Genomic DNA, 21,474 nt, shown 5'->3' on the forward strand with positions numbered 1-21,474 from the left:
GTTAGACCGAATGAGGCTGGTGTGTTTTGTCACTGACGTAGTGTATGACAAAACTACAATATTATGTTATGATATTGTTTTGCTTCTTGCTCAAAGTTGTTTTTCGCTATTTACATCACGCATGCGGTTCGATTTACTCCCATACCATTTTATGCCAGTGTGATCATTTCGTTGAATTTGTGTATCGAAGAGCATCAACATTGTGGCGCTGCTGTGTTTTTTAGCGAACTACTTTGTACCGGTGTGCTGTTTTCTCCTTTACAACGGATGCGACTACCTCGGTCGCATTGCTGGAGGATTCACTGTTTGGGTAAGGTGTTGTCCGGCGTCGCGCCATGCTTCTGCGTTGGCTGCGGATGACTTTTTAAATTTCATGTCGTCCTCCTTTGAACTGGAGTTCTCCAAACTTACGCCAGGTGGCTTTTGCTGCCTCGATTGCGGATAAATGTTCATGCTGTGTCACTTGCGCACCAGTTTTCTGTTTGATTCTCACACGTTCCTGTATCCGATTTCCCAGTTCCCCTGTACTGTTGTCTCGGTTTGACTGACGACTTGCCGCTGTGACCCTGACCATTGTTCTCTTCTGTTTTCTGCAAGGCACGTAGCCAAGTTTTGACGTATAGGGCGAACGAATGCCGCACTTTCTCCCAAATTCTGCGGCTTTCGACGAAATTTCTGCTGAATCGCCCAGTCGTGCGTAAACTTCTGACACAGGGGAGGGGGTGGGGTAGAGCTCCCTCGGCGACGTCCCCCGTTATATGCGAGCAGTCTAACCTGAGTTCTGCCCATGTCATCCCGCATGCACTAAGCCTGCGTGATGTTTATCCCATCCCAAGCCTTAACCGCCGCCTATGCCGTCTCAGCCGAGGAAGCACCAGTGGTACCTGGTGCTGGCGATGGCGGTGGTGCGGCTGGCCTTCTTCCCACTGCTGATGTACTGCAAACGTGGACCACAAGCACCTGGACACCGTCTTTACAGCGACATCTATTACATCGCCTTCATGACGCTGTTCGGCCTCAGCAACGGCTACCTGTCCACACTGTGCATGATCTACGGGCCTGGGTGAGACTTCCTCCGCATGACCGAAGCACACTCTTTGTAGAAAAGGCTCGTTGGTTGGCACCGGCAATAGGCAGCAGGGAACACAGTCGTGTATGGCCGGCGGACGTCGAAGGACGTTGGCAGCGCGATTGCCCGACGGCCTACTTTTCCTGCCAGCCCACAGGGTTAACGTGTTAAATGAAGGCCGGATTTTCGCCGAGCTGTGAACCGAATTCTATTGATGAACGCGGTGCCGAAAGAAAGATTATTTGATGGTATTGCGCCGGTCCTTTAATCTGTTTTGGCCCAGAGAAGAGAAGCCAAACTTTCATGGTGTGCCGGGTCAAAGTTCTAATGTACGGTGCGCCATGAATTTCCCGTTTTTCTAGGACGTGCCTCATGGTCTCAGTGACTCAGTAGGGAACTTGCCGAATCTGTAACTAAAAGTAAAAAGTGCGTTTGAGGCCAGGACGGGCGAGAACGTTTCTACCAGATCACTGTTGAATGTGCTGAATTGTTTGCTCACGGCCCATATATGCTATCAGTGTAATGCAGTGTACAATTTCTTGAGTTTCCTGCAAAAATTGTGGTCACAAAATTATTTGAATTTGTGGTACATTCGCTGTTGGAGCATTTGCACCACATTGGCTTCAGTTACAGGCCGCAAAATATTTAATACAATTAAAAGTCATAACCTGCACTGCACACCTATTAGGTTTTTCCAGTATTTTACTGCATTCATGTACTGAACTCAGCTCCACCCGGTAGTGAGTGGTGTCCCTAATGAGTGATGTCCAGGAAGTTGATCACGAGCCATGTCAAGATTCAGGTGTCCAAAATCACAACGCGCACACGTGGACTGGTTGCAGTTCTGGGCCATTGGGCGGTGCACATCACCTTAAGCGCGTCTTTAGTGTGACCTTGTTCTAACCTCTGCCCAGTGCGGGGCCTGGGAATGCTCCTTGTTCTGAACTCGTTTTGACTTTTGTCACAGTCAACTAGGGCGAGGGGTGACCTCTTAGTCAGATGTCACCAAGCCCAGGCCGATTCGGGTTGAACCAGGGACAACTTCTAACATGACCTCGCACGGACCTCTACCCCAGTTTGGTGGAGCGGGAGGAGCAGAACACAGCCAGCTCCATGATGGCTGCCTTCCTGGGTGCCGGCCTCTGCATAGGCGCCTTCCTCAGCAACGCCTCCATCCAGATCATCTGATCGGTGGACGGACCGCCGGCTGGAGCAGAGCGCGTCACGTGACCGCATTCCAGCGAGACCGACCGGCTGGTCTCGTCCCTGCCTCCTCCCCTCGGCCGACAGTGCCACTTGGAGTGTGGAGCGCTCGTGGAATAGTTTTGTACATCGCGTCGTATATGTCGGGACGCAGGGATCGCAGTTTTAAGGCAGCCACTGCGATTTGTAATTAATTGTGTCGTTGCTGTCGTTCCTGTCCTTTGTGCATGGCAGGAGCTGCCGTTTCGCTGGCCTGGAGGTTTGATCAGGTGGACTTCAAATGATCATGTGCATATTGCGACAATGCACGTGGCATAGCCGTGGAGAAGCCGTACACTGGCTCCAATGTCATAGGTTTTGACCAGGTATTTACGGGATCGTTTGATTTCCATGTGGTTGGCTTGTGCATGTATCAGTCGCCTGGCAGTCCAGACTGTATTTCACGCGCGATGCATGACTCGCAGTCACCGAAGAGGCGAGGCAGACAGCTTTAAGAGGCGGGGCAGACAGCTGTCTGGATGTGCTGTGACCGTCTTGCCTGTCTTCAATTTCGTACTGTAGCGATTGAGAGACTAGTGTCAGCAGACAACGCGGCGAAGGCGATGATAATGTTCGCACTGACGTGGAGAATGACTTCGAGACGCCTCACAAATCACAAAATCACGTGCTTTCTGTGAATTGGTCTTTCCTTGCAGAGCGGCGTCGGTTGGTCGGGAATGAAAGCAGGCGTCAGGCCAAAGCCTGCTAAGGCCTAAGGCATAATATGAGCTTGCTTTAAAAATGACTTGCTGACGGGGCTTCGCTGAATTGTATACAGCTGGCCGTGTATTTCCCGTCGGTGCACCGGCTACTGCATCGTTTGTCGATGACCTGTAAGGCCGTCAGGAATGCGAAACAGCTGCGACTCACTGTACCCACCATACTCAGGTACGCTCCATTCCTGTTGTGTAGTAATCTGACGAACAATCTTTCAGAATAAACGTGCGTCGTCGCAGGCGCTCGTGTTCGGGCAGGCAGACGCCCTGTTCTAGGCAGGCCTGAACTGAGGCAGGCGTCTGCTTCTGCGTCAGCTTTGCATGGTGCGGCAGCGTTTAGTGAGCTCTGCCTTGATGTGTCGGCATCATTGTCACAGGGGACGTGCTAGGCCTCGGAGACAGCGGCTGTAGGCCCGCCGCTGCGACCAGCCGGTTCCTCCGGCGCGCCGTGTGCCTCAGTGGATGGGACGCGGTGTCACCATGGCGAAGCCGAGTGGCATGCGTCTGTCACACACTGGCTTGCAAAGGGGTCGGGCGTGCGCTTTGCGGTTTCATCGTGAGCGAAAACGCGGCGCGAGATTCGGTAGTGAGAAACGGGACTGGATAGACGCGGGAAGTACCCTTTCCCGCTACCGGTTCATACTTGTGTGCGGTGCAGTGCGTCATAAACCACTTGTGCCTTATGGAGCCTGTCTCCACAGGTTTTCGATGCGTTATAATATACCAGGGGCGAGCCCGCACGCATTGCGGTGTTCCGAAATGTACATACAGGTGGCCACCGGCTGCAAGTGCTCTCCAAAACAACAATCGCCTATTGCATGCGATACGACCTCGCTGGATGCGCGGAATCTGCACGCGCGTTGTCCGACTGGCCCCGAAACCTACACGAGCACGCGGCCCCGTTGGCGGCCGGTGGTGCAGCTCTGGGCAGTCGGACGGAGGTGACCAAGGCCCGGCTAGAGGCGGCGAGCGGCAGCAGCGCGCGCCGCCGGCCGGGCAGCGTAGACTAGAGCAGTCGTTGGCTGTGGTATATTGCACAGGGTACGGGCATGGTACACAACACATCTCGTTGGCTGTGGTGTATTGCACAGTACACAACGCATCTCTCAATGACGGCTTGTAAATATCGGACCTCGCGACAATCACAGCTGGGTGCCTAAGGCCATTGTAAAATATGCGCCAGGAAGAGGGCCCCACGCGACACAGTCTCACCAGCGCACGTGGCGAGTCGGGACCGTAGCCATCTCTAAGCAGAGATGTCCACCGAATCGCGGTACTTCGTAAGCACCTGGCGCATAGATCCGAGACACCATATCACGTCATCACTTCAATTTGCCATGAAGTTGCTGACACAGCACGTACCTATGTCAAGTTTAAAATGTTATAGGTGCCGCAATGTGCGGCAAACAATGTTTCAAGATTGGTGGCGGCGGGGCAGGACGTCCCGCGTGTATGCAGCGGCTCTACGCAAATGACGCACCCGTAGACGAAAACATTACTGAACGGCTGCAACGTCAAAAACCGAATCGATGACTTCCACCGTATGCACAGTACGCCGGCGTGTAAAACACCGGCCATTCCCGCACTGGCAGTCGCTACCGCTACGCATGTGACCGACTCACGGACACAACATTGTCGAAAGACCGCATATGCAAAAACTGGTTCGATGGTATTCGCCCTAACACGAGTCGATCAATAAGCACGGTAAACACCGGCTGTTCCACGTCGAGCTAATGCCATTTTTACAGAATCTACCAGCCTCTTTAGGAAGAGGAATAAACAAACATTCTCAACCCCGTCGCTGTGCAAGAATGTGCAGGACGGCAGCGCTTTCAGTATGCAAACCTCGCGCTGGTAAATTGTCACATCATCGACAATTTTTCCATCACTACCCTTTGGACGCCGACCGCAACAACAGTCATCGCCAACGCACAAGTCTGTCACCCAAACCGCCCACCCGTAACGTAACGTCACCGGCTATCCAGCTCGCTCGCTGGCAACAGTATACCACGCTCTCAAGACAAGCTCGCCACGCTCACAACGGCTACCGGCTAAAGCGCGCTCCGTCGCGTGATCAGCTGGGCGGGCGCCGGCCGGGCTCGGTCCAGCCGGGCCCGGCCGGCACCGCCAGCAGCCGGCGCAGCTCACGGATCTTGGCGTCCTGCTCCTCCACGTGAAGCGCAGGTCGTCCAGCCGGCTGTCCAGCTCCAGCAGACGCTGCTGCTGGTCCGCCTCGCGCGCCTCCTCCTTGGCCGCCGACCGGTTGTACTCGTACACGAGGATGGTGGCCGCGATCCCGAACACGATGCCTGCGGGGCGCGCGACAGCCGAGCGCCGAACGTCCGGCCCGGGTCAGCAGCGGGTTCGGTGGGATCACGGAAGAAGCTGGGAAACTAAATCGATGACTGGACACGAAAATGCTGAGGCCACAAAAGCAAGAACGACACAAAATGGAACGACTGTGCCCTAAGTGGAATGTGCTCAGTTGTGGCTACTTCAGGACTGGGATCAGTCTGACTCAAAGAGAGAAATGGTGCAAACAATGTCAGTGGGGGGGGGGGGGGGGGGGAAGGAAGCAAGGTATGTCCCTAATGGTGCTTGACTTGCCCCCTCATGAAAGCACAGGTTCCAGTTTCCACAATTTGGAATCATACATCTAACACCCTCCCCCAGATCCGAGTTCAGGGCCTTTGAACAGGGCACAGAACATTTGACAGACACAAACAGAGTATTTCATGAGAACACCATGAACTGAGCATGGTGTAGTTGAGACATGCAAAAGGCAAAGTTCTGCTGAGAAAACAATCTCTGCACTACTTAACATTAGCTTTAAAACATGCCAAAGGTGATGCATGAAGACCAGCATAATCATACCCATTCAGTTTATGACCATATGATTTATGGCATTTATGATCATACTATGACACTGCATTGTATGAGCAAGTATGCTCAGATTGATTGTTGCCACTCACTTGGCCAGCCTACAACTGTTTGCCAACATGAAATTCTACCAAAATAAAGCCTGTAGCATTCCTAAAAAAATGACTCCTTCTACCAGGGCATAAATGACTTTAAGCATTATCTGGGCATCAAGGATGAGAACAATTTTTACAATAAACATTTCACAAATACCTGATGAAGCTGGTTGCAACAACCCAAGGATAACGGTGCAGCCAGAGTGGTGGTGTGCTTAAATGTTTTGCAAAGCCAAATGCTTACCTTCACCAATCATGTTGCCACCCAGTTCTATGGCCATTGTTTCATTTAACTTAGGTACTGCACCAGACCTTTCCATTCCCATGATCCACATCCTGGTTCTCACCTCACACCAATGGTAAACTGAAATGCACCAACCAGAAAAGAACATGTTGGTACACACCAGAGTATAGTAAGTACAGTGCATTATCAGCATGATGCCTGACTCTGAATGCAACACACCATGACATTATACTAGTCGAGGGAATACAAATTGACATCTATGAATTCTGACTGAAATAAGTTTGGAAAATTTTCATAACATTTTTGAACACATGTAGCATGACTAACACTCAATGATGTCTAAAAATACATTAGGTATATACAGTCCTCACAAGGAAGCAAGCCCAATTGCAAATACCTAGCATTCTGTGATCTAACATCTGTGCATGCTGGAATGCAGAAATTTAGACCAGCACATGTAGGCGCTGACATAAGATGAGGTCTAGAAAACTAAATGTCTATCCAACATCACTTACATTGAGCAGGTGGCATGCAAACATATGTGCGGAAAAAGTAACTCTTTTTTGCTCTTTCCTTCATTGAGTTTGCAATTGGTCTACTAATTTGCCTGATGATAAGCATTCCCAGTTTGGACAGAGGAAATGGCCCCAACCATGATCGCCTATGAAATCTTGAAACAAAGTACAAATGTGGATTTTGGACAAGCATAGTAAAATACAATATCAAATGCCAATTTCAAATAACACAAACATGAACCCCAAAATTTCAACTCTACACTTTTGAGATAAAAGTAAAGGAAAATAAACACCTTCATACCACACTACATATGCAGCAAGGGTGGAAAATATCGGTGCAATTGATATTGAATCAGGCAATAATTCTGACATCCACAGCAGTGTACAAAACCTTTCACTACAATGGGAAGCAGCAAAATCTGAGCAACCAACAGTCTCACACAAGTCAACGGCTAAACACAAGCTTTTAAGACTGGTGGAGACTGCAAGAAGCTCTCAGGTTAAAATCTGGTGGTCAATGGTTTCGTCGGTCAAATAAAGCGGAAAATGATGAGCTTGCACATTTTTGACATCGATGGGTAATGCTCTAAACAAATTTCATCTGATTGTGGAAATATATATCAAGAGGCTTGATATCACGAAGACACTTGCTGAATTCTGGCAGCAAGAAACCAGGTTTAAATATAGTTGACTTGGAGCAGGCGTGTGACAAAATACATCCGACATTACGATAAACGGCCTATTTTTATCAACGCCAGCAAAAACTCTTATTTTGTCGCTACTGCGCCATTATCTGATTTAGAATATGCTACCCAAATTTAGGATTAGTAAAGGAAGTCCACTGTGCTTGGGCGGCCAAGAAAAGAAACATGGGCGGACCCAATTTTTGTGTGCGACATTTTAACCCAATAAACCACCCCTTAGTTCAGTGTTCTATTCCACCTCCTAGCTGGCGTTTCCATTACCTTGGGCCACTTGAAGTTTTTTCAAAGATTTTATCCGAACCTTTTGAATGGATAGATTTCTGGGATCAGGGCTCGCAAGAGCAATGCTTGTTGTGTGAGCACTGACCACTACCATCCGATCCCGCGATCCCAGGCAATGACATAATTTTGTGTCGAAAGCTTAACGCGCCGCAATGTTTGGTGCGGTCCGTCCTACCTTCTGACGCCCACTGACCTTTAGCGCGACCGCTGCAACCGACCGCAGGCCATACATGTCAAGGGCAAATAGCGAGTGCCTGAAGCTACTTGGACGGGAAAAGTTTCGCGAGCATCGGAACCGTTCGGCGCCAGCCCATGGACAGAGCACAACTTGTTGCGAGGGACTTTGTCTTTTGGGACGGGGTCAGCGTGAGGTCAAGCTAGGATCAAATAGTTATGGAACAGTAAACATTAATTTTTCCTGTTTGCCCGCCATGGGTTCAGTTTCACGAAAAATCGTTGCCGATACCCAACACAGCAATAACATGACGTTTGACCCTCGCCATGATAGGCGCAGATTATGGCACGTGTTTTGATACCAAAACGTGTTCCTAGATTTTCTGGCTTCGGAGCAGCGGCAGTTTGTGATGGGCACTCGACGGCGATCTATGGCTGGCTCAGCGGCGGGCGGCAAGGGAACAGCGCTAGCAAACGTGCTCAGAATTGAAACAAGACACACGCCAATTTAAGGTTCGTGTCACTGCAAGGCTTGCTCTCGTCAACATAAAATAAAGCTACAAAGTGCGTTGTTCTGTAAAATTCGACCTTTGACCTGTAAACAACATAAAAACTAGTACCAATCGTGAGATCGTGTACGGAACAATACACTGCTGTTCTCGGCAAGCTCTATCTTTATAAGCTTGGAAACGCCGGGGGAGGGTCGTATCAAGCCCCCTCTCCCCCCATCGGTCCGAGATATGCAAAACGGTGAATCATGGCGATTGGCTAAGAACATTTCAGCGAGCATAGGTTGCTCAAACATACACACAACGCACATGCAGAAGGGATATTACCATCAGCCACATATTTCCTGAGCGCAACATTACGTGAATCCACACTTTTGCTCTCCGATCTGTGGGTGCCAAAGCTCTCCCCGTTATGTCACTCTGGTCATCATAATTCAGCTAGCTATTCCGGAGGCTAGACAATATTTACAAGAAACAGAAAATTGCACGCTGTGGTGTCATTTTCACCGAAAGAGTCATTGAAATAACTTGACACCGTCAATCAGGAAAATACATATGATGCATGTGAGCATCTGGCGTGGCAGCGTTTTTGAGACATAAGTATATTTTAAGGTGTATTCGCAGTGCCCTGCCATGAGACTATCGCCAGTGAACAAGGACACGCACTGAAGCTAATTTTCGATAACAAATCCGATCGACTTAACCTACAATGGCCCTTTGTCTTGGCCGATTCTGGATCACTACCTGGCGCGAAATCTGATGCATGACTTAACCTTATGTCCCGACTGAGCGGCCAGATGAAGTCTACAACTTTACCAGCGAGGGCTTCTTGGACTGCTAGACGCTGCTACGGTATTGTCAGAATTTTCATTAGGCAATATTTTTGTTCTTCTCATTCAGTATGGTCATTTATGAGACTTCAAGGTTCCGAAAAGGGCTCTTCCCAGGGGGTTCCTGGACCCCTCGACCTTCTCCCTCCACCCCCCCCCCCGCCCCCTCCCTTCAACTGCCAGACCCCAAAAGAGTTTTCAGCCAAGACTTGAGACCCCGATTAGGGCTGAAGGACCTTTCCGTCCCCTTTCAGATTGTCAATCGGTTACTGTTACTACATATTGTGCACTAGTCCCCTCTCTGACGCCGAAAACCCTCTGATCGGGATGGTTGGGCCTGGACCAACGCCGGGCCACTCACCGTTTCAAAAAGGTCCCAAGAGCAGCGGGTTTAATAAATAGCACAGGGTTAACAGTCCGACGCATTTGGGCCCTAGAGAAAACGGGCAGAGGGACCCTGTCCGGTGCTGGTTCTTGACTGACATGAGGCTCTTCCATTAAGGCGCCCGTCAAGAAGGAGGAGGGGGGAACGGCTCCGGTACAGCGCGAGCGAGATCCCGAGATGTCCGACACGTCCGGATGTCCGGTCCGCCGGGATGTGTACCGCGACGAACCGAGTGAAACCGAGTCAGGGTCCTCGGGCTCTGACGCAAAGATGGCGGCTTGCCCGACTGAGCTGGCAGCGTTTCGAACGCGGACGGGCAGCCCCACGAACAGGCCTCGCGCGCGTGTGGCAGGGTTTGGTTCTTGGGCGAAGGACGGCGCGCGCGTGAATGCGTCCTTTTTTTGGCGGCCGGGCTGCCTCGTCCGCCGGCCCGCCGCGAGCGTGGCTGCCGGCCGGACCGTCGAGCTGGGCAGCCTCTGGGCAGGCCTGTATGTCCGAGCTCCGCGTCCAACCGATTACACATTATCATTCCCACATATATACAGTGATTGAGAGGAAGCATTATCTGCAAATTTGACGGGCGGCGGCTGGTTTGTCGGGGCGGCATGCAATACTAATTGGGGCTTGACGTCTCACCGGCTGCTATGGCTATTTCGAGGTGGTACGCCTCTTTTACGCATTTATCAGGCATTGGGTACGTGGGATGCTGTAGTGGTGTGGCTAGGACTCCATCCCAGGATAGAAAAGTCAAGAGATGAGCGCCCTAACCACTAACCACCATGCCACCATCGCCCCCCTGCGGGTGAACTGCGCCCGTCTCGATAAACTCCAGACTGGTGTTGCTGAACCCGAAATTCTACACTTGGAGGTTCTGAAGCGTAAAAGGAAGAAAGCGTGTCAAAATTAATGAAGTGGATGGCGCATACAAGCTCATGATTCTCCCAATTCATTCAGCTTATCTATCGCAAACCAGCTCAGTGATATACACTCGGCTCCGCTGCACAGATGGTGAATCAACAGCGCCTTTGAGCGCGGTTGAGCCAAATTCGGAGAGAAACCAATTCATTGGTATATTATCACGGTACTCTTCGTTGTGTTTTCATCGCCCAGCCAACCACCTTATTTTCGTAAACCACGCCGGTTTAAAACGTGCTTAATCGAAGAAACGAGTAAGCTGGGCCATTGAACGTGTTTCACCAGGGAGTAGTATCCGGGTTCAGCTGAGGAGACAGCCCCACCCCATCTCTTTGAGAGTAAATACATGTATAATTAAGAATAAGTCCCGTTTGCAGGAGCGTGTGAAATAATGTGTAATTGGAGGAGGGAGGGAAATCAGGCAAATAAAATCACTAACAATATATGCCAGGAGCTGGAGATCTATACGCGCGCCTACCTGGAGCAGATATCAAATCAGTCAGCCTTACATATCAGTCTTCATTTCCTTCAAAAAATGAGAAACATCACCAACACATGCAGTAAATAACGGAACCAAATACCGCGGATAATCTTATCCATAGCCCATAATACCAAACAGCAGGCAATCCGACAAGTGCTTTCCACGATTACCGTGCAGCCGCTGCCGAATAGCCAGCTATTTCCGATGGCACGAGCCAGGGATCAAAGTTTTGAATTATTTAATGCGCCTGCCGCCAAGGGCGTGCTGACGCGGCAAAGTTTGTGCGTTCAAACAAAACGTTGTCCATATCCATGCACAGTGGTTTAACTGAGTAGCACTGCACCGCATGACTTCACTCGTCGGCTGAGGCGGGCGAAGTCGGTTCCGGTAGCCCTCTATCGGGCAATATCCGAACCATTAGGTGAAGGGTTGCGGGGAGGTGGGATAGATCCCAACCCGCGGATCTCACGCACGGTGGACTTTATGAACACTGGACTTTATCATTCTCCTCTGTCCAGGGTTTTGGACGTTACCGGACCTTATGAACGCTGGATGCTGTGATTCTGGGCTTTTTGAGCACTGGACTTTGTGAACTCCGGACGTTTCAATACGCATCCAACCCACCCCGCCACGGGTGGGTGGGTCGCTCTAACGAAACAAGCCACCGGTACGGACATTAGGGGGCCTCTAGGCTATCAGGGACCTGGCAGGATTGCAGAGTAAGGAAGTTGGCTCGTTACGACGCCAGGAAAACATGGAAAGTATTGAAGGTGCGGGAAACGGTACATGTTCGATTTTGGTGTAAGTAGCGATGTAGTTTCCTGTTAAGTTGGGAAAGGGGAAGGAAGCTTCCGCGCCCCTCCAAGAACATGGTCCCAGCCAAAAAAATTTGAGAAAACGGAGTCAAATCCCGTAGGCGAATTTTCGGGGTAGTACTTCCGCCGCTTCTAGGTCATGCAATCTAATTTCCCAGATCATTAATTCTTTCATGGAATTATTGTATACCCTGTCAATGACGACAGAAAAGAGCATTCTTAAGAATATAAACATTTGCCGCATTCATGATTTGTATTTCGGAATCGATGTTGACATTGTGATTCAATGTCATGTCAAAGCTGGACGGTCCTTGGCTGGATGGTCCACAAAACTTACGGGAAATTGTAAGGCATTTGCGAGCCAGCTTACGGCAGTCACACATTATGTTCAGATTAAGCCATAATCCGAGCCACACAGCTTGCCATCCGGGCTACCGGTGGGAACATTATCAAGACCAAACATCTAATCTGTACTGCCCGTCCTTCTGCATTTGTTGCACCTGCTTCTTTGCCTCAGATACAGGAACCTCCTTAGCTTTCGCCACGGCCTGTACCACTTCGTCCAGCACCGCCACTGCCATGCCCTTGGCGTCGCCACACACGTACATGACGGCGCCGTCGTCAACCAGCCAGCGGGCCAGGCGCGCCTGCTCCTCCGCCAGCACGTGCTGCACGTAGCGCTGCCGGTCGCCGGTGCGCGAGAAGACAGTGTCCAGTCGCGAGAGGAAGCCATCGCGAAGCGCCGCCTCCAGCTCGTCGCGCAGCAGGAAGTCGAGCTCCGGGTGCCGACAGCCGAACACCAGCCAGGCGGGCGCGCGCTGCCCACGGGCGCGCCGCTCCTCCAGGAAGCCGGCCAGCGGCGCCAGCCCAGTGCCCGCGGCCACCATCACCAGCGGCGCGTCGTCGCGCTCCGGCAGGCGGAAGCCGCCCGGCTGGCGGCGGTAGAGCCGCAGCGGCGGGGGCGGCGCGTCGGCGCGCAGCAGCGCGTCCAGCCAGCCGGTGCAGAGACCACGCCGCGGCGCCGCCACCACCGAAAACACCAGGCGCAGCCGTCCGGGCCGCAGCAGCGCCGAACTGGCCGCCGAGTAGGGTCGCGGCGCCAGCGGCGGCAGCTGCTCCAGCAGCAGCTCCGGTGGCGGCCGGCACGACGGGAACGCCTGCAGCAGCTGCAGGGCGCCCAGGCCGGCGCCACGTACTAGCTCTAGGTACTCACCGCCGCCCTGGCGGCTACTTAGCTCGCGCAGCCGGCGCCGCTCGCGCTGGTCGGCCGCGTGACCGACCAGCGCCTGCAGCAGAGGCTTCTTGGGCACGGCGCGCAGGTCCACGCAGTGCGTCAGCAGGTGGCGAAGCGAGGCGTGCTCCGGCAGGTGGGGCGGTACGCGCGCCGCTTTCTTCGTGGTGCCAGGCAGCAGTGAGAGGCGGCAGGGCCGGTCGGCGCGGCTCTCCGCGCCCAACAGGTCGAGCGCGGCGGCCACCTCATCGGCCGCGTTCGGACAGAGCAGGCCGACCGTGTCGCCGGCGGCCGGCACCGCGTCGAGCCCGCCGACGTCCAGCGTCACCGACCAGACGTCCTTGAGCGCGCCGGCGGCAGTGAGGAGTCGCGCCTCCAACACCGGCGCGCGGCACACGGGCCCGGCGGCCAGCGGCAGCGCGCCGCCGCCCGAATTCGGGCCGCCAGTCGCGTCCCCGGCAGCGGCGGCCGCCTCCTCAGGCGCGTCCTCGAGGAACTCGAGGCGCAGGAAGCGGGCAGGGGCGGCCGGCACGGTCAGCTCAACATTGGCCAGTGCCTCAGACAGCTCCGCCAGCGCCGAGGTCATGTCGACAGCGTCTGCGAAGCCTCAGCTGAACGCGGTGACCATCTGCCGGGGCAGCGGATGCTCAGCCATCTGGCGACGAGACAACCCCGGAAGCGGGAGACATACTGGGAGACCATCCGGCTACAGACCGTTCACTGTCCCCGCGTCTATCTCACGAACAGAGGAAAGAGGGTGGGAGTGTTATCAGACATCGTCCGCGTGTCATTTCAGCACCATCCGTGTTTGTCTCAGTGAACCAACGCGCCACACTGAACGAGGAAGGTGGGTTGGTTCGTGCCACGCGACCTGTCTTGCCATCCAAAGTGGTGGCACAATATCCCTTTTGTTTCATTTTTGTTTTTGTTTTTAATGCCTTCCCGCGACCGTCCGGTCTGCATCATGATTTCCTTCACGGTAGCATAAACATAATTCGGGCAGCCCACCCGAAAGAAACATGCCACCCAAACTGTTGCTGATATCCACGATACCGGACAGGATACTAGCATGAGCATATCTTGAGAAGAACCTATATGGGTAGGTGGTCCAGTATGACCGAAAAACAGCGCCACCGGGCGACAAGCACACCACATTTGCACCAATGGTCTGTTTATGCAAGTACCTCAGACACACACGAAGAAGACAAATCGTCAACATCGGCAATCCAGCGGCCTCGGGCGCATCGCCACAGCCGCTTTCACATCGGGCCTGATTTCCGACTAGTACTCGTGCCTCGTGGCCAGGCTCAAGCCAGGCTAACCGCTACGACACACAAATATATTTTCGGCGTTCCGAACTGAGACTTGGCGTCGCAAAATGCGGTCCTATTGCTGCTCAACCATGCCAAAATAAACATTTATAGACGGTTTTAAGCACGTTGACCAAACGCAGTTCACAAAACGTTCGTTATCTGCGACTACCATCGTTTCGACGCACTAAGCACTAAACTAAACTGGATATGCACGATACATTTGATCACCTCCTAAACACCAGCTTCAGCCCAAACTCAAGGCGTTCCATATCCTTTCCGCGGACCCCTGTCACTCTTCCAGCCTCGTCTGACGTCACGAACAAAGCTGTCAGCTGATACAGGTCTCTCGGCGCGCGCGGCCGTGTCACACGGGCGGCAAGCGCCGACACACACGTGAGCCGCACTGTCCGAGAAAGTGCGACCCGCGCATCCGACCCCAAACACACACCGAGACTACCTACAGATTTCCGTGGCAACCCCTGCCCGCCACGGCTCGCGGTGGAACAGGACTCGTCCCCGTCCACACAGCGCCGCCGCCGGGCGGGCTCAAGTCATCACGCGCTCCGCCCGGCCGTGCCCCCCCCCCCCCTCACGTGGGGTTGAACTTGACCGAGTACCCGCCCGCCTCGTTCTCCTCCATTTGGAAGTTATTCGTGGAGAGGTTGAACGGCCGAAGCAGCATGTTGCCCAGATCCTTGAGCTTGCCGAGCATCTCGTCCTTGAGCCGTTCGTTGCGCTCTGCGATTTGCGCCGGCAGGCGAGCGGTGGCACGACGCGCCTCGGCATGGCCAGGCTGCAGCGTCAGCAGCCGCTTCCAGTCCTCCAGCGCCTCATCCAGCTTCTCGGAGCGCTCGCGCAGCTCGGCGCGGCGCTGCAGCGGCCGCGCGTACTCGGCGTCCAACTCCAGCGCGCGGCTGCAGTCGGCGATCGCGCCGGCCTCGTCGGCGGCGCGCGCCCTGCACGCGGCGCGGTTGGAGAAGAGCACGGCCCGCTCGCGGCAGGCCGCCAGCGGGCACAGCCGCAGCGCTGCCGTGTACCGCTCACGTGCCGCGTCGTACCCCTCAGCCGCGTACAGCCGGTTGCCCTCGGCCTTGAGGTCGGCGGCTCGCGCGCGGCGCGCCTCGCGCTCGGCCGCCGGCTGCGACTCGTCCAGCAATCGTAGCGCCTCCTCGTCTACAGCGTCCGGATCCGGCAGAAGCTCGGCCTCGTCGTCGCCGTCGCTCTCTCGCGTGACGTCACCGTCCGCCGCCCGCTTTTGTGCACTGCCGCTGCACACGCTCAGGTCCGCCGCGCTGTCCGCGGTCCGTGGCGACCGCGCGTCACCGGCCGGCGGCGAAGCGGCGCCCGCGCCGGGCGCCAGAACGTGCCAGTCCCCGGCCGCCAGACGGCTGGCCGAGTCGGACTCTGAGGCGTCGCCTTCGTCGGACGAGGCGGCGTCACCAGGCGGCGTGGTGTTCTTCAGAACGTGCCAGTCGCCGTGCGCCGACCGGTCGCCGGCGTCGCGCTCTCCCTCCGACGCCGACGAGTCGCGCACCTCGTCGACGCTCGCACCGTCCGCGGTGACGAGCACCGCCGCCTCTTCGGCGGCCCCGCCGGGGGACGTCACTCGTTTGTCTAGAGGTGCGGACACTCCGCTGTCCACAGGCGCGGACACGCGGCTGCCCACAGGCGCAGCCGGGGGCCGGCTGGCGCAGCGCTCGGCCGCTAAGTCCGCGCCGCTCGGACAGTCTTCGTACAGCTCGTCGGCCGAGCTGCAACAGTCCTCGAACACCTCCTCCGACGCCATGACGTCACACCGTCACTGCCGGGGCAGACAGAGGTGACGTCACACCTCGCTGCCTGAGCCCTTTCCCGCCGGTGCCTCCCGTTTCTGGAGTCACCGAGGTTACTACATCGCATGCTAGCACACCTACGGCGAGACCACACCTCGCCAGCACATTTGTTTGTGTGTGTTCTTTTTTGCTGCGGCAGATTTTTTGCCAGACCGCCAGTCGCGCTTCTGTCATAGAGGATATCAATATCGCGCTAATGGTAAAAAGGCATCTCAACCACGTTGCTCAAAAAAAGGATCAGAACTTTTCAACTTCCTTCACCAAACAAAGCAAAGGATGCGCATTATCCAGGCATATCAGGTGAGCCACATAACAAAACAAATGGCACCAACACATGCCAGGAACGGGCATTCCTTCTTTAAGTCAAAGTAGAGCCCCTTCCTGGGAGCACCACAGTGATGTCGAGTTTCCCGTCCTGGGTACACAGGTATGGTCGCACAGCCTGACCAAATGACAAGCGAGCCACTGTGATGCAGCCAACCCTGACTGCCACACAAGCAGATGCGATTTGACCCCGCCACAGCCTGGGACACACGCAGGCCATGTCATGCTTCATCTGCCAAATTGCAGAATTGTGACCAGATGAGCAGAAGCACAGGTGCCTGTAAGGCAGTGCGATGGAGTGTGGCAGTCTGATCCAAAAGAGGTTCTGGGTGAAACTGCTGTACATCTACTGCTGGGTCAAATTCAAATGATCTCATAGTGGTCCAACACTTGATCATGCATCTTGGCCATGCATCTTGTTGATAACATGATAATATACTGATATCAAACTGTGAAACTTGGTAAGAAACATGAAGTTCATTTTGTTTATGTCCAACAGCCAGCAAAAACAAGTTGATGGTGCTTCCTCCAAGAACAAGGAAACCATGTCAACTGAATTTAAAATGAGATACCTTAGTTAAAAATTGCACAAGTCATTCCACAGGTCCCCGAAAGTTAGCGGGTGCATGCCTCACCAACAATGGATGGCGATATTTCAGCTGGTTTGTTTCCATTCGCTGCCTCATAGCTAGGTAATAGTAATGACACTGGGTAGTCCTGTATTTTGTAATGCAAAGGCACCAGGGTCAGCTCCTTTGGTGGTCATGTGAACTTTGACCAATTCACTTTGTGTGCAAGTTCATCATAAATGCTATGAAGATGTGTCAAAATCATCATCCCATGGAGAGCTTTGGCCTGCTTGCTTTTTGGGACCTTACAATAATCTCTAGAAATGCACTGGACCTACAATATCAAAGCACATAGAGTTATAGAAACACAAGGTCACAACAGATAATTTGATTAAAAAAGTCACACCAATATATGCAGCCAACAACATCACATTTCCAGGGGCTAGCTATTTTCACCATGATGAGCAAAAGTGATAGAATGTTGTTCCATTGGCCATTGAGGCCTACACGTTAGCCGTCCCAAACGTCTCGTACAGGGACACAAATATACATAATAACATACAGATGGAAATCACGAATATGAATTACTTAAACATGCACTTGGATGGATGGGGGCTAATTATCTGTTCCAACAGCTTTCCCAGAATAACTTCCGACTGGGGCAGCAAAGCCATGGTAAGCATTGCAAAGTTGTAGGTGATTGAATGGCGGATCTTTTAGCACAAAAGTTAGGTGTACCTTATACAGGCAATGATCCATGGCAGGTCAGTCAGGCCATGATTGTTAGCAAAGGCAATTCCTTGGGAACCACTCAATCTGAGGGGACAACAGAGTGCCTGATGAGCCCATGTATCTCTGAGATAGTTTCTTAGACAATAAACTGATTAAACTAGAGGTTAAATAATTTTGTTGACCTTGGGTCAGGTATAAAGGTCAGACCTAGGTCAAAACTAAATTGCTTTGTCACTGAAGAACTTGTTGCATGAGCTAGTACTGTATGCTCATTTATAATTTATTCATCACAGGAGCATCAACACATTTTCTTTGGGCTTATTAAAGGTCAGAAAGGGTCATTGACCTAGACCAACCCTGACCCTGATGTTTTGTTTTTAGGCACATCCCACCTAACCCAACCCTTCATGCTGATCTCAATTCAGAATTTAAAACAATCTCCCACATTCTTGGCCTCTGTGACCATATAAAGATCAAATAAGGTCACTGACCCAAAATGAACACTAGTAAATGTTGACTTAGAACAGGTATCTTGAATACAGATGGTTGCATGAGGGGTTCTGGAAGAACTTCAGATACCAATCTGGAGTCTGGTCTTATTGGAGATGAAGGACACGGCCTAGGAATCTCAAAATTTGGCAAAAAGGGTCGGCATACATGGTTGCATACATTGTGAATTTGGTGTTTCTAGCCCTTTTAGTTTTAAAATCTTGTGAACAGGGGCAACTTAATCCCTCCAGCCAGTTGACCTTGTTGGCCAGTGGGCATGTCACCTTTCAACTGGCTACTTGTGCTTATGTTAACAAGCTGCGATTAGATAAGGGAACATAGTATTGCTAAAACTGGGTAAAGTTGGCAAACAATTAGGAGAGATGAGGAAAAAATTATGATGCAAGTATTACACTTGTTTGTAAGGTACACTACCCAGACAGGTAATTAACAGCTCATGATATAAAATGCACATTTCCTGAAGAGTTCCAGCAGCTTGAAACGAGGACCCAAAAAGACACAACCCAAAAACTTTTCTTAGCATTCTCCTATCTATAGCCTACATGGGGAGGTGTTCCATCAAAGAGCTTCAGTGTCCCATGAACCATCAGGTGGCAATTAATGACAGGTCTGTATGACAGTGTAGACAATGCCTGGATCTGAAGCTTTCTCTTGCTGAGTGCCAGGTGATGATCATGTCTTCTGTTATTATCTATCTGGTGGGGATTTGATAATGGGTTGTCCTAGGTTTTGATGATGGGTTGTTGTCAAGTGCTGCAAGGTGGCTCCATCCTGTACATGCTGGTTGTCTATCTGCCAACATTGTTGTAGCGTGGCCGATGTAGGTAGAGCTCGGATGGTACACACAATCACCAGCAGCCTAATTAAACTCATACCCTACATTAGTTGACCTGAGTAAGTAAGTTTGAGACTCAATATTGTTCTCACCAGATGACTGATGAGTGGGCACTCATGGCATATATAATATAGGCAGTCAGTGGGACCAGCAGAGTACAATTATCTGTAATGACCTTGTGCAGAACAAATTTAGCTTTCTCAACAGCTGATGACATAGAGTTCTGGTAAACACCTGTAACTGTCCTGACTGACATTGTCCTATTGGCTGAATATGCCCCATTGATGGTGCTTGCTAATGACCTGTTTGATTTTGCCTTCCACAAGATCTAACTTGTAGTAGTTATCACAGAGCAGCTGAAAAATTGAACTGAACTCTTGAAAGATCAAGGCCCACAATAAGTTTCAAGTTTTTTTTAAAACCAAGTTTCAATCCCTGATGAACAGTGGATGCAGACAGGCACTTAGAGCATTCTGGAACTCCTAGGCTCACAAGGAGTGTAATTTATGTGTTCACCAGATTTACCAATACATTGTCCCTTATATCAGTGCTGCTAGTTAAAACAATTAACACAACATATCTATGTGACATATCAGGTCTATATAATATATAGGCATGAAATAACTTTAAAAAGTGGTTAACAGTCTGCAAAAAATACAAGTTCCACTAAACATGTTGACAATAGATTATGTCTTGTCTGGTGCAGAGTCAGTCTGCACACATCCATTCAATGTACTAAACATCTATGCAATATCTGTGAGCTGAACTTGGAGCTCTCACATGCTGAACTTAGGTCAGGTAACCTTGTGCCTAATTTTCAAATTTGCTGCACATTCTGAAAGTGTTTTTAGGGTATTTTGCCTAAAATTATATTAGAAACATGACAATTCCTTGATACATTAGCTCCCTATGCACTGAAGCTGATGGCAACCATGTGCACAAACTCAGAGCACTCAAAAACTGGTGCATAATGGTGTGTGCACATGAGGAATGGTGTGCACACAATTTTTTTGCTGCACTGCTACCTATGACAAATTCCCACTATATGTCAAGTGTGTTTGGCAAAGCAGGTATGTTTTGGAATCTGCATGTAGAGGGTGATGCTATGTCAACAATTTGAGCAACTTTGGTACATATATACCACATACCTGAGTACTCTGAAATGGCTCCATGGCCATCTGACACACATGTAATTGTCCTAGTATGCTATCTACATGCTATGTGCTGTTGTGCTAGTATGTGCTAGTATGTTAAGAGTGAAATCTGTCACCCTCTGCCTGCCCACCATAAGGTTACCAACATACTGGTCTCACACATTAGCTTTGCTGACCATGACAACAGTCTTCTTCAATTGGCAATGTCTGCATTGGAGTCATTGGTTGATATGCTGGTAACATCATCTGCTCATGCTACTTGCAATTTCATCTGTGTCGATATATGTGATCATGTTACATCATTTTCAGGCTTCTGAACTGATATGGACTTTCATGAATATGTGTTCTTGGCCTAACATATATTCTGGCCCTTGTGCCCAAAGTACCAGGATCTATCATACGTCAGCTGGAAGTACCCTTTCCATCGTCAAAAAACAATCTTAGAGCCATGGTACACATGTTCGTGGCATAAAATGCCAAGGCTTCACGGACGACTGCAATTACAAGTCATGACATACAGCAAGGCATCTCGTAGATTGCGCGATCAGCAACCACAAATGCGATCTGACTGCCCGCAAACCCACCTACACAGTCCTTCAAGCGGCTGCAACCAGTACTCCACGTCCACAAAGGTGCTTCGTCGCCAACTGCGCCACTGTTGCGTAGGTCGGTGAGCGAGATTTGTGTGCTTTGTTGTCCACGTTATCACACCAAGGCATGGGCGCTTGCATCAAAATGCGCACATATTGTATCACATGCTCCGTTTTTGTAGATTATATATGGTAGCGAGCTGAAGGAAAAGTATTCCTGCGCTGCCTTAAAATACTTCCCCGATAATTCCTTATTTTATTTTGGCAAAAATTATTGTTTACGAAAATATGTATCAATCAACATTGTATTCATTGTATTTGTGCCGAAATTTTAAATTTTAATATAAAATATTTTTAGAAGATAGAAATACGCGAAGATACTTACGATCAGATATCTAGCCATTATAGCATAGATAGAATGTTTTTTGGGGCCCAGTGATTCAGAATGAATCATCGTGGTATCGACCTCCTATGACGTCATACTCACCACCAATCCGGACCCAGAGATCTTGTTTTACACAGATAGCA

General features: G+C 51.4%; 2 protein-coding genes and 1 pseudogene across 4 annotated transcripts; 1 reads left to right on the forward strand and 2 right to left on the reverse strand.

Annotated features, from left to right (window-relative positions):
• The window catches only part of LOC119099083 (equilibrative nucleoside transporter 1-like), a 28,755-nt pseudogene extending 26,025 nt beyond the window's left edge, over positions 1-2,730 (forward strand).
• Positions 2,731-11,872: 9,142 nt separating this feature from the next.
• On the reverse strand, positions 11,873-13,376 carry LOC119099089 (methionine synthase reductase; the record flags this gene model as incomplete). Its single annotated transcript, XM_037222154.1, has 2 exons — positions 11,873-12,776; positions 12,840-13,376. Coding segments are annotated over 2 exons (1,008 nt in total), but the record flags the coding sequence as incomplete, so codon positions are not given.
• Positions 13,377-13,536: 160 nt separating this feature from the next.
• LOC119106406 (tetratricopeptide repeat protein 1) lies at positions 13,537-21,029 on the reverse strand. Of its 3 annotated transcripts, none has more exons than XR_005095135.1 (2): positions 20,941-20,999; positions 13,537-13,715 (listed from the first exon to the last, which is right to left on the reverse strand). XR_005095135.1 is itself a non-coding variant. In XM_037230054.1 (2 exons), the coding sequence occupies exon 2, from the start codon at positions 16,184-16,186 to the stop codon at positions 14,990-14,992; it is 1,197 nt and encodes a 398-aa protein (XP_037085949.1). In that variant the 5' UTR covers positions 16,187-16,201; positions 20,941-21,029; the 3' UTR covers positions 14,858-14,989. The 3 variants fall into 3 exon arrangements, 2 of the variants coding, with proteins under 2 accessions (XP_037085949.1, XP_037085956.1); XM_037230054.1 differs by lacking the exon at positions 13,537-13,715 and adding an exon at positions 14,858-16,201 and having other exon boundaries at positions 20,941-21,029; XM_037230061.1 differs by lacking the exon at positions 13,537-13,715 and adding an exon at positions 14,858-16,201 and having other exon boundaries at positions 20,945-20,992.
• Between the last annotated feature and the right edge of the window lie 445 nt (positions 21,030-21,474).

Source organism: Pollicipes pollicipes, unplaced genomic scaffold, assembly GCF_011947565.3.
Source record: "Pollicipes pollicipes isolate AB1234 unplaced genomic scaffold, Ppol_2.1 Scaffold_2555;HRSCAF=2994_pilon_pilon_pilon, whole genome shotgun sequence".
Taxonomy (NCBI): domain Eukaryota; kingdom Metazoa; phylum Arthropoda; class Thecostraca; order Pollicipedomorpha; family Pollicipedidae; genus Pollicipes; species Pollicipes pollicipes.

Bases quoted from the DNA above. Each gene is read 5' to 3' on its own strand.
- LOC119106406 (XM_037230054.1), bottom strand. From the start codon at position 16,186: ATGGCGTCGGAGGAGGTGTTCGAGGACTGTTGCAGCTCGGCCGACGAG.